We start from the raw sequence: 13,067 nt of genomic DNA, 5'->3' as shown, positions 1-13,067 counted from the left end.
AACCTCTTTTGGCGGCTTGTACGCTCAACTACTATACGATTTTTTCTTTAAATATTAAGATGTACTTGATGAATAATTTATTTCCTTGTTTTATTATAATAGAAAACATCCCATGTTTATGTGTTTATTATATTGAAAAAAGGAAAAATCCGCACAGCAGCAAAAAGCTCCAGAGCAATAAATAGTTTATTATCACCCAAAGGGAGAAACATTTCAGGCTCAAGTGCCCTTGCTCAGACTAACTAATATGTGTTATTATATAAAATGCTTTGTAAAAGGAGAAAACAACATGTATAAAAACCAGTTGTCACAGTGAAGCTGCTCCCGTCGTCCTCAGGTGTCCTTCCTGGGTCTGGAGGACAGCGTGGACAACGACCCCTGTAAGTTCGTCCTGTCGTGCCGCGGCTCGTCGGAGCGTTTCACCCTGCAGGCCGCCAACGTCGACATCAAGCAGGTCTGGGTCCGACACATCCAGGAAGTTCTGGACGCGCAGAGCAACTTCCTGTCTGGTGAGAAAACACAAACAGACTCATGATGATGTTCCCTGAATCTCTTCTGCAGATATGATTAGTCATATTTCATCTGTTATTTTGCACATTTTAGATATAAAACCCAAATGGAAGTGATCTGAGAGGCAGCTGCTGGAGATAGTTAAAGGGATAGTTCAACATTTTGGCAAATTGGTCCATTGCCATAATCCCTATAGTCATAGCAGTAGGTTCGTTACCTTTAGTTGTCGGTGCAAGCTATTTTTAGAACGGTGGAGCAGAGCCGTGAGCTGCTTAGAGCTACGCTACGGAGGCTCATTATGGGATTTCTTGGTTTCCCTCATCAAACTAATCAAATACACAATCCAACAACTCCACAACGCTCTGGTGGACAAGTTGTGAGCTGCACATTCACCACACTATGAGATAATAACACAACGTTACCACACAGAGTTGTTTTAGAGGGAAATTCAGAGACTGCTTGCTGAAAAACTGACCCCGACGTGAACGCGCATCAGCGGTTTTACATGAATTTCCCTCTAAAACAACTCTGTGTGGTAACGTTGTGTTATTATCTCATAGCGTGGTGAATGTGCAGGTCACAACTTGTCCACCAGAGCGTTGTGGAGTTGTTGGATTGTGTATTTGATGAGTTTGATGAGGGAAACCAAGAAATCCCATGAGCCTCCGTAGCGTAGCTCTGAGCAGCTCACGGCTCTGCTCCGCCGTTCTAAAAATAGCTTGCAACGACAATTAAAGGTAACGAACCTGCTGCTATGACTATAGGGATTATGGCAATGGGCCAATTTGCCAAAATGTTGAACTATCCCTTTAAGTAGAGGAAAAGGTGAACTTGACTGACTTCTATTTTAAGAAGATAAGCAGCAAATGTAGACCAACAGGAAACGGGTCAACAGGAAAATAAGATGTGTATATATACAAACAAACAAACAGGATGTAAAGCATGACCATATAAGGACAAACCGACTCTGAACTCTCCGTCTGTGCTCGCAGCTCTCCAGTCTCCCATCGAGTACCAGAAGGAGAAGAGCGGCGGAGGCAGCAGCTCGTCTCTGACCAGGAACCGCTCCACCTCGGGGACCCGGCCCGCCGCGTCCTCCCACAGCCGCCCGTCGTCCGCCGTCGGCCTCGGAGACAAGGAGCCCGAGAGGGGGAGGAGCCAGATGAAAATGTCGACGTCCAACGGGGGCTCGTCGTGTTTCGACCCCAGGGTGAGTTCCTCGGAAACACTCCCATCTGATCCAGTGACTATGAGTCGTGTGTTTCCTCTTTGCTCCGTCTGACACTTTGCTTCCTGTCCCCTAAAGAAGAAAATAAAATCAAACCAGGTTAAAATCTGGGCTACTGCAGATGTAGCATCACACTGTTTGGGTTTAAATCTACATACAGTATATACACTGCAGACGGTCAGCTGCTCTGACTCTGTCCTACTTCACCTGAACGCCTCGTGCTGCCTTCAGGAGCCCAGTGATTTACAGCTAAGCAGACCAGTCTCTGTGGTCGTCACAGTTTCAGGCTGTACAGTGTGAAAACCTCAAAACCATTTTTTTTTACTACGGCAGGAAATAGATCCCAATGAAAACTAGCGCTGCAACAATTAATCAATTAATCAAACAATAATCGATTATTAAATTAATCGTCAGCTATTTTGATAATCGAATAATTGGTTTGAGTAGTTTTTTTCAGAAAAAAAAGTCCAAATTCTCTGATTTCAGCTTCTTAAATGTGAATATTTCTGGTTTCTTTGTTCCTTTATGACAATAAACTGAGTCTCTCTTTGGTTTGTGGACAAAACAAGACATTTGAAGATGCCATCTTGTGGTTTGTGAACATTTTTTAACATTTTATTGACCAAACAACTAATCGATTAATCGTTTAAATAATCGGCAGATTAGTCGATAATGAAAATAACCGTTAGTTGCAGCCCTGATGAAAAAACATCTGTAGATGATCCACAACAACCAGGACCAAGTAGTAGAGGTGAACACCTAACGAGGTCATTAGATGGGTTTTTTTTATGTCTTTATCAGTTTGACAGTCAACAATGATTAAATAAAACAATGATCTGGTTGGGAGGAGCTTGTTTAGTTTAGTTTTGTAGTGAGTGAAGCAGGAGCAGTGACTTCCTCCTCTGGTCAGATCTCTCACCTTCCCACCGTGACGTACAGGTGAACTCCAGGATGCGGTGACATCACTGTTGGTTGTGTTTACAGGTGTAATGTGACTCAGTTCTGCTCACAACAGGATCACAACACTTGTTTTATTTTTATATTTTTTACTGTTGAAGCCTCGGTCTGACTCTGAGCTCTGATCAGATCAATTATTGATCCAAACTGATAAACAGCTTGTTTTGAATCCGTTTTTTTTGTTTTGTTTTGCTTATTTGATTAGCATTTAACCCCCCCTCCAAAAAAAAAAAAAAAAGAGATTTACGTCCAATATAAACTAAATACAATGAGGGATGAAGCTAATTGAAAAGGTGTAGGCTGAATCTCATGCTTATTTTGCCTTCACTTCTTCTCAGGGCAGTTGTTAAACTACACCACAGGTCATCAGAACAAACAAACATTCAGCCTTCAGCAAAGAGGAATAAACTAAAAACTGGAGTTTGACTCTGACCTGTTGGAGGAGGAGGAGGAGGAGGAGGAGGAGGAGGAGGAGGAAGAGGAGGAGGAGGAGGAGGAGGAGGAGGAGGAGGAGGAGGAGGAAGAGGAGGAGGTGGAGGAAGAGGAGGAGGTGGATGTGTGTTTGTGTTTTCTGCTGCTGTGAAAACCACCTGAAGAGATGCTGTGTTGTGTTGTGTTGTAGGGTTGTCACAAGAACCGATACTTCGGTACCGACATGAAAAAAATAAATCGATACTTGCTTTTTTCTGGTGCCGTCAGAACCGAATATACAACTTTTCCCTCGGCGAGCCGTGTAAAACAACAACAAAAACTGACATCGAGTGAGTGTCACGACTTCCTGTATCTGGCCCTTCAAATCAAAAGTCCCATAGCCTTTCATACAGTTCAGTCACAATGACTGCGTTTACATGCACTTCAGTACCCCGATTTCAATCGGGTTTTTTAAGTACCCCGATTATTTTGACTTAAAGCAGATATCAGTGGAATGTTTTTGTTAATATAAGTCCTAAATAGTCCTATTTTCCGTCAGCAATCACTTACATGAAGTATTTCAGCCTAAACACGAGTCTCTCCGTCACTCTGCTCTGCTGTAACCCGAGGAGAAAATTTTCCTTGTGGGATACAAGTGTTATCCAATGAGGGGAGAGAACGGCATGAAGGGCTGTGTGTGCAGCCAAGGGATGCGCGTGAATGTGGTGACGTAGCACGAGGACCAATTGATGCCTGACAAGGGCGGGGGCTGCTAACTCATGGTGCGTTCAAGGAAACTCGTACTTTGTGTTTTTCCTTCCTGTGAAGTCATACCAGTTCGATCTGGTACGAGTTCACGGGTCGGAAGTTACGAGTGGCCGTTATAGGGAACTTTCACAGACAACAGGACGGTAAAAACACGAGCTACGGGTTACCTGGAACGCTACCAAGTCGTAGTTGTGACTTGAAGCTGTAACTTACGGTTTCAAAAGCCTGCCTTGAACACAGCATTAGCCGAAACGGCCGTGCCGATGATATCTGCTTTAATTTTGACAAGACGGGGCTCCAAATGTTTTTTGCTTGGTCGACCATTTGGGGGCAGCCCTATTAAAGTCTGTGCAAAAAGATGTAGAAGCACCGTTATGTTAAAGCAGAAGGCAGCGATCCGGTGGTTTTGTCTAACTTCCTGTCAGCAGATGGAGTTAGCAGCCCCCGCCCTCGTCATGGATCTATTGGTCCTCGTCCCTACGTCACCACATTCAGGCGCATCCCTTGGCTGCACACACAGAGAGGACTGCCCCTTTATGCCGTTCTCTCTCCTCATTGGATAAAGGTTGTAGGATACAAGGAAAGTTTTCTCCTGGGCTCAGAGCAGAGCAGAGTGACTGACAGACCCGTGTTTCAGACCAAACACTCTATAGAAGTGATTGCTGTCGGAAGATACAACTATTTAAGACTTAGATTAACACAAACATTCACCTGACTTCTGCTTTAAAGGGACAACGAGGAGTTTTGGAAAAGCGAAGTGTTTTCACACGACATTTATGAGCCTCCGCACCGTAAAATTCTTTTGACCGGCGCAAGACAGACTCATGTTTTCATTCATCAATAATTAAAGTCAGAGGTTCAAAGAGGTTCACATACCGTCGTAGTTCCCACCATAAACGGAGATTCAGCTACGTTATTCTCATGACTCGTTGCGAAACTGAAAGTAAAGAAACGCTGGTCGGCTCGCCCAGCATCTCCGCCACCACTAATAATAACAAAATAACAATAGAGACAGAACGATATATTTATCTAAAATGGGCCCATTAGCAAGTGGTAACGGAGATTCATCCACATTAACGTGAGACTTTTTTATAACCGAATAGAAACTCCTCATTGTCCCTTTAAATACTGTACTAGTTTGAAACAGTTTTCAATAAAGTAGTGAATTTAAAAGTACATGGGTTCTGTTTTTTAGTATCGAATTAGTATTGAGAATCGTGGAAACTCATAGGTATTGGTATCGACTTCTGAAATTCTGGTATTGTGACAACCCTCCTCCTCCTCCTCCTCCTCCTCCTCCTCCTGACCTCCCTCTGCTCCTCCTCAGGTCGGCGTCGGCTGTAAGGGGATCACAGCCAGCAGGACGGTCATCGTCCAGCCCACATGACGAGTCACACCTTAACCTTGTCCTCATTTCTCCTCCTCCTCTCCTCCTCTCCTCCTCTCCTCCTCTCCTCCTCCTCCTCCTCCTCTCCTCCTCTCCTCCTCTCCTCCTCTCCTCCTCCTCCTCCTCCTCCTCCTCTCCTCCTCCTCCTCCTCTCCTCCTCCTCCTCCTCTCCTCCTCCTCCTCCTCCTCTCCTCCTCCTCCTCTCCTCCTCCTCCTCTCCTCCTCCTCTCCTCCTCCTCTCCTCCTCCTCCTCCTCTCCTCTCCTCCTCCTCTCCTCCTCCTCTCCTCTCCTCTCCTCCTCTCCTCCTCTCCTCCTCCTCCTCCTCTCCTCCTCCTCTCCTCTCCTCCTCTCCTCCTCCTCCTCTCCTCCTCTTCCTCCTCCTCCTCCTCCTCCTCCTCCTCTCCTCCTCCTCCTCTCCTCCTCTCCTCTCCTCCTCTCCTCCTCCTCCTCCTCTCCTCCTCTCCTCCTCCTCCTCTCCTCCTCCTCTCCTCCTCTCCTCCTCCTCCTCCTCTCCTCCTCTCCTCCTCCTCTCCTCTCCTCCTCCTCTCCTCCTCCTCTCCTCTCCTCCTCTCCTCCTCCTCCTCTCCTCCTCTTCCTCCTCCTCCTCCTCCTCCTCCTCCTCTCCTCCTCCTCCTCTCCTCCTCTCCTCTCCTCCTCTCCTCCTCCTCCTCCTCTCCTCCTCTCCTCCTCCTCCTCCTCCTCCTCCTCTCCTCCTCTCCTCCTCCTCCTCCTCCTCCTCCTCTCCTCCTCTCCTCCTCCTCCTCCTCTCCTCCTCTCCTCCTCCTCTCCTCCTCCTCTCCTCTCCTCTCCTCCTCTCCTCCTCTCCTCCTCCTCCTCCTCTCCTCCTCCTCTCCTCTCCTCCTCTCCTCCTCCTCCTCTCCTCCTCTTCCTCCTCCTCCTCCCCTCCTCCTCCTCTCCTCTCCTCCTCTCCTCCTCTCCTCTCCTCCTCTCCTCCTCTCCTCCTCTCCTCTCCTCCTCTCCTCCTCCTCCTCCTCCTCTCCTCCTCTCCTCCTCCTCCTCCTCTCCTCCTCTCCTCCTCCTCTCCTCTCCTCCTCCTCCTCTCCTCCTCTCCTCTCCTCCTCCTCCTCCTCCTCCTCTCCTCCTCTCCTCCTCCTCTCCTCCTCCCCTCCTCCTCCTCCTCTCCTCCTCTCCTCCTCCTCCTCCTCTCCTCCTCCTCCTCCTCTCCTCCTCCTCCTCTCCTCCTCTCCTCCTCCTCCTCTCCTCCCCTCCTCCTCTCCTCTCCTCCTCCTCCTCCTCTCCTCCTCTCCTCCTCCTCTCCTCCTCCTCTCCTCCTCCTCTCCTCCTCTCCTCCTCCTCTCCTCCTCCTCTCCTCCTCCTCCTCTCCTCCTCTCCTCCTCTCCTCTCCTCCTCTCCTCCTCCTCCTCCTCCTCTCCTCCTCTCCTCCTCCTCTCCTCCTCTCCTCTCCTCCTCCTCCTCTCCTCCTCTCCTCCTCTCCTCCTCCTCCTCCTCTCCTCCTCCTCTCCTCCTCTCCTCCTCCTCTCCTCCTCTCCTCCTCCTCTCCTCCTCTCCTCCTCCTCTCCTCCTCTCCTCCTCCTCCTCCTCTCCTCCTCCTCTCCTCCTCTCCTCCTCCTCTCCTCCTCTCCTCTCCTCCTCCTCCTCTCCTCCTCTCCTCCTCTCCTCCTCCTCCTCCTCTCCTCCTCCTCTCCTCCTCTCCTCCTCCTCTCCTCCTCTCCTCTCCTCCTCTCCTCCTCCTCCTCCTCCTCTCCTCCTCTCCTCCTCCTCTCCTCCTCTCCTCTCCTCCTCCTCCTCCTCCTCCTCTCCTCCTCCTCCTCCTCCTCCTCCTCCTCTCCTCCTCTCCTCCTCTCCTCTCCTCCTCCTCTCCTCCTCCTCTCCTCCTCCTCCTCCTCTCCTCCTCCTCCTCCTCTCCTCCTCTCCTCCTCTCCTCCTCCTGCTCCTCCTCCTGCAGGACGGGGGCGGTGGCTGTAACGGCGTGTCGTCCACCATGCTGGTGAGTCAGGACTACTCTGCGCTGAAGGAGAACGAGGTGTGTGTGAGTCAGGGGGAGACGGTGCAGGTCCTGGCCACCAACCAGCAGAACATGTACCTGGTGTACCGGCCGGCCAACAGCCAGTCGCCGGCCGCCGAGGGCTGGGTGCCCGGCAACGTGCTGGGCCCGCCCGTCGCCGCCGCCGCCGGCAACGCCACCGCCGCCACCGCCGCCGCCAGGTCCATCAAAGACTCTTCCTCCACTTCCTCCTTCTCAGCGGCGGTGGCCGACGCCAACAACATCAAGTAAGTCCCCCAAACCAAAACCAAAACCCAAAAACCCAAAACCCAACTCTCCTCCTCCTCCCACTTCACACTCCAGAGACTCAGAAGAACCGAGGCGACAAAAACCTCCGTCCACACGTTTTGGTGTTTTTTTTTTTTGTTTCACTAACTCCTCACTGCCTCCTCTTCCTCCTCCTCCTCCTCTTCCTCCTCCTCCTCCTCCTCCTCCTCCTCCTCCTCCTCCTCCTCCTCCTCCTAACTCCCCTGTTCCCTCCTCTTCCTCCCCCTCCTCTTCCTCCTCCCTTGTAAACTCACTTTTGGACCTCACAGGAGACTGTTTTTGTTGTTTTGTGTGTGTGTGTGCGTGTGCGTGTGCATGTGCGTGTGCGTGTGTGTGTGTGTGTGCGTGTGTGTGTGTGCGTGTGTGTGTGTGTGTGTGTCTCTCACTGTCCCATCAAGCTGCTGCAGTGACAGTTTGACAGTTTGATTTTTCTGAGCCACTTTTAACTGTCACTTTTGACGGCTCCGTGGCAACTACATGAAAGTGGATTTCTGGCTTTCACATGAACTAAAACACACACACACACACACATACAGTACACACACTTATACACACATGCACTCTCACACACAGACACACACACACACACACACACACTGACTGATAGATCTCCATGTAAAACCAGTACTGAGGAGTTTCCTGCAGAAATAGACTGGATAGAAAATCTTGTAACTTGTAGCTGAGAAACCGTTGACACTCATGTGGAGCTAAAACCGGACTCTTATTTCAGTTCCTAACACCCTGCTTCTTGTTTTACTTTTTTTCTTTCATTTTTTTACTTTTCTTTTTTTTGTATTTTTTCTTCTTTTTACTGTTTTTGGGATAAAAGAAAAAAAAAGCTCACCTGGGGCATTCAGGTGGTCTCAGCCCCGTTCTCCACATGGAGAAGATTTATTTTGTTGTCTGTGGCAATCTATACAGAAATTTTGTGTTTATTCCTCTCGTTGTTGTTCCTGTTCTTGTTGTTGTTCTTGTTATTGTTGTTATTGTTTTTCTGCCTTGTAATTATTATTTTATTTCACGGACAAAGTTGGGATTCATTTCCTCCTTCATGTTGATTTTGTTTATTGTGTCGGCAGTTCACTGTACAAAGTTAATTTTGGTTTTTTCGACTGAGGCTCTCGAACATTCCTGTTAAGAAGAAAAAAAAATCCCTTTTGCACTATTTAAAGATGAGAAAAAATATGAATGAAGTCAGGCTGTGCAATATGTTTCATTTAATGGCAACGGTCAGCATTGTACTGTTGGTAGTCTAATGATAATGATTTTAAATGTATTTTAAATATGTAAAATAAACCTTTTGGACTTGAGCATGAGTTAGAAAAGCGACGTGAAGGTGAAGGTGTTTTGTTCTGCGTTAGGCTGGAGATGATTGACAGTTTGTAGTTTTTAATATTTGTAAATAAACTACAACAGCAAACGTGAGACTGAGCGTGGCTGCTTCTGTGTGACAAACATTAAATCAGTCAAGTTGTTGATGAACGGACGGAGGGTCAGGGTTCAAGTCTCAGACCTCGTCTGCACCTTTTTCCCCTCTGATTGATTTTAACTTTGTTCTTCTTCTAGTTCTAGTTGAGTTGATTTTGACCTTTTTGAGTTTTTACTAACCAACGGTTTGACACTCCACAAACATGAAAACTGAGAAACTGCTGCTGTTTGGTTCAGACTTTGTCCGACAAACAACATCTGTCTGTTTTGTGAAGGTTTGAGGTTTCCTAAGTGTTTATCTACAGGATAATGATGATGATGATGATGATGAAGGTCTCATGAGTTATTCTACAACTTTGATTAACGTTCATTTGAAGATTAAATATGACACTTAACATTCAATTCAAAGTTTATTTATAAAACACTTTATAATTAAAGTGCTTCACATGTACAACACAGACAAATGTTCAGTTTACATCTGCACTTCATCATTGGTAAAACAACTGATTTGCACAAGAAGTGGAAAAGTACAAAGGTTTTGTTGCTTTGGAAGAAGATGCTGCACGATCTGTTTCTCTCTGTCGCTCTCTTCCAGTCTGAACTCATCTCTCTCTCTCTCTCTCTCTCTCTCAATAAAGTCGGACCAGTGTCGCTCTGTCCTTCCTCCTGTAGGAACCAGAACAGTTTGGCTGCAGCTGCAGGCAACAACACAACACACATTGTAGAGACACACACACACACACACACTGTACAAGAATCATGATAGAAAAACTTTTAAACTCTTACGAGGACTGTAAAACTTAATGTGATAATAATTCATTAAATGCAAATTCATAAATACCACTTCAGCAACCCTTTAATTTACAGGCCGCTAATTACGTGATAATTTCTAGAAATAGCCTAGAAATAACGGTCAATTTCATCGTAATGTCATGCTTTTCATAAAGGCAAAAGATTACACATGCTTTTCATGTTTTGACTTTTTTGGGAAAGGCCTGAATTTTTCTCCACCAAGTCCTTTGCAATCAATCGTTATTTCTGGTCTGTATTTCTCGACATTACTACAAAATTGAGGTTTATTTCTAGGCTATTTCTAGACATTATGACGCAATTAATTGTTATTTCTTGACATTATCAGGTTATTAAAGGGAATAGTTCACCAAAAAATGAAATTCAGTCAGTCATTATTGACTCACCCTCATGCTGATGAATACTCCAGAGTAGTTTTTTATTCCTCAAAGTGCATCTGGAGACCCGGGAGGCCGGTTCCTAGTCCAACGAAATCCTTATACGAGACTATATTGGACTAGGAACCGGCCTCCCGGGTCTCCAGCTGCACTTTGAGGAATAAAAAACTACTCCGGAGTATTCATCAGCATGAGGGGGAGTCACTAATGACTGAATTTCATTTTTTGGTGAACTATTCCTTTAAGGGCCTGTAAATTAAAGGGTTACCAAATACTTTTTTTAGCTTCATTTTGAGCTTAATCAACCGATTGATAATATAGATGATATATAATCAGTATGTATCTAGACGGCCCATGTGCATCGGGCAGCAGAGACTTGTATCCATAGCGACAGAGACATGACATCATAGCTACCGCGTCGCCCCTGCAGCCAGACTGGTCCGGGCCTCTGAGCTTCTCTCCGATTGGCTGCTTGATGTTTGCTGTCGTTGCTGTACCGTACAGGAAGTCTCTGTCGTGGAACACACTGCGTGCCAGGAAGCGCGCTGAAGCCAAGGACGTCGTCACCTTTGCGGGGGTCAGAGGTCACGAGAACGGCCTCCTGCGTAAGCCCAAAGAAACCACGCCCCCTCCCCCGCTCGCCTCCCCCGCTGCCGCCGCCGCCGCCGCCGCGGCAACGGGCAAAGTGAGTAAAAGCAGGCCGACGGCGCACGCTGGTGATGTCATATTTGTGTGCCCAAACAACAACAAAAAACAGCTCCCTCCCTCACCTGCCCCCCCCCCCGCCCCCCCCCCCTCCCACTTGGTTTTTATTTCCTCCTCCTAACCCGTGTGTGTGCGCGCATGTGTTTGTGCAGAACGACAAACACACACAGTCGTTTTGTGTCTCAGTTTGACTCAGCGGTGATTCTCAACCTGCAGGAACGTATAGACGCACATTTGAACCATTTCAACTATTATTATTACTATTATTATTATTATTATTATTATTATTAAAAACACGTATTTGCCCCAACATGGCCGCCAGTGTTTGGTTTGGTGCACGCAGCTTCTCTGGATCTGTGTCGGTCGTGAAGTGGAGCAACAACAACAACAGAATCCGTTCAGTTTTAACTCTGCACCAGTTTCATAAATCTCCTTCTATCAAGGTGTTACAGTAGCCTACATGCTGTGACGGAGCTGAGGTGGTGAAACTTAACACACAAATGTTTAAAAAGCAACCTTTAATTTAAACCCACGTGAACATAAGACGGTTGAGAACGCCGCAGGTGTTTGGTTTTTTCTTAAAGGGATAGTTCAACATTTTGGCAAATTGGCCCATTGCCATAATTGCTATAGCCATAGCAGTAGGTTCGTTACCTTTAATTGTAGGTGTAAGCTATTTTTAGTACAGCGGAGCGCAGCAGCAGGCTGCTCAGAGCTACGCTATGGAGGCTAAGGGAATTTCTTGGTTTCCCTCATTAAACTCATCAAATACAAAATCTCCAAACTCCACAGCGCTTTTGTAGACAAGTTGTGACCTGCACAACCACCACGCTATGAGATAATGACGGAACGATACGAAACGGAGCCGTTTTCGAGGTAAATACATACAAAACCGCTGATGCGCGTTGCGTTCAGGGACAGTTTTTCAGCAAGCAGTCTCCGTATTTACCCTGTATTTACCTCGAAAACGGCTCCGTTTCGTATCGTTCCGTCATTATCTCATAGCGTGGTGGTTGTGCAGGTCACAACTTGTCTACAAAAGCGCTGTGGAGTTTTGGGATGTTGAATTTGATGAGTTTAATGAGGGAAACCAAGAAATTCCCTTAGCCTCCATAGCGTAGCTCTGAGCAGCCAGCTGCTGCGCTCCGCCGTAGTGAAAATAGCTTACACCTACAATTAAAGGTAATGAGCCTACTGCTATGACTATAGGGATTATGGCAATGGGCCAATTTGCCAAAATGTTGAACTATCCCTTTAATATAATTTCTTCTTATGTTTATGTTTTTTGCCCCAAAACCTCGACTGCACTGTTTGAAAAATAAACTCTGATTTCTTTTTGTGTTGTTTGGTTTATTTTCCCTCCCTGTGCATGGGTAGAAGTAGAATCAGTGATTTATGGTTTGATCTGTGTTAACTAGTGTTTCTTTCTGTGGTGAACTAACATGATGACGTTTTTTATATTTAAAGCCTTTGAATCCTGTGAATGAAATGAATGATATAAATGAAAAAAAAATCCAGTCTTTATTCTGAAGAGAAACAGGTTTCACACCAGAAACAAAGACAAGAGTTTCTGTTTTTGTTGCAGCGGTCCAGTATCGGAGGGTTTGTAGACGTTTCTCAGTTTTGTGATATGAAGCTGATATTGAAGAGGATTATTAAATCAGTCGAAACTAATTGAACTTAGAGAAACAGCAGCAGAATAAAGGTGGAATAACTGTGTATATTGAAATCAGTGTAAAGCAGCAGGTTTACGATGTTACTATTTTTGTAACTCTCTAAGGTTATTTTGTTTTCTTAATAACTAATCCTTTGGTTTGGGACAGTATTTATTTACTAGTACAACTTCCTCATTCTCAGTATTTATTTCTATTATAAGTGTTTTTCATTTATTTTTCATGTTTTTTAATCAAAATGTGTTAGTAGTTTGCAAAATGTGAAGATCCGCCTGAATCTAAACCTGACAGGTAGGCTATAGTAAATTTATTTTCATCTCCCTCAAACTTTAAAATTATATATATGAGAGTGAGGTTTTAATGCAGCAGCTTAAACCTAAAGGAAAAACAGTCCTTACATTCTGCAGCATCACTGATACCCAGAGGGGGAAGTTGATGAATCCTGTTGGGATCAATCATTGCATTGCAAAAACTCAAAATCTTATTAAGAATATTTGTCTTATTTGTTGTCAAAATGTC

At 46.1% G+C, this 13,067-nt stretch overlaps 1 protein-coding gene across 1 annotated transcript in view; it reads left to right on the top strand.

Annotated features, from left to right (window-relative positions):
- The window catches only part of kalrna (kalirin RhoGEF kinase a), a 205,466-nt gene that overhangs the window by 180,524 nt on the left and 11,875 nt on the right, over positions 1–13,067 (top strand). Inside the window, exons 54-57 of the mRNA XM_085766061.1 lie at positions 338–509; positions 1,503–1,720; positions 7,190–7,515; positions 10,675–10,834. Of these exons, the coding sequence (XP_085622187.1) occupies positions 338–509; positions 1,503–1,720; positions 7,190–7,515; positions 10,675–10,834 (876 nt within the window). The remainder of the gene's footprint in view (positions 1–337; positions 510–1,502; positions 1,721–7,189; positions 7,516–10,674; positions 10,835–13,067) is intronic.

The sequence above is a fragment of the Trachurus japonicus genome, chromosome 21 (genome assembly GCF_045865225.1).
Source record: "Trachurus japonicus isolate A0001 chromosome 21, Traja_1.0".
Lineage (NCBI taxonomy): Eukaryota > Metazoa > Chordata > Actinopteri > Carangiformes > Carangidae > Trachurus > Trachurus japonicus.
This window is presented reverse-complemented; position numbering and strand designations above follow the sequence as displayed.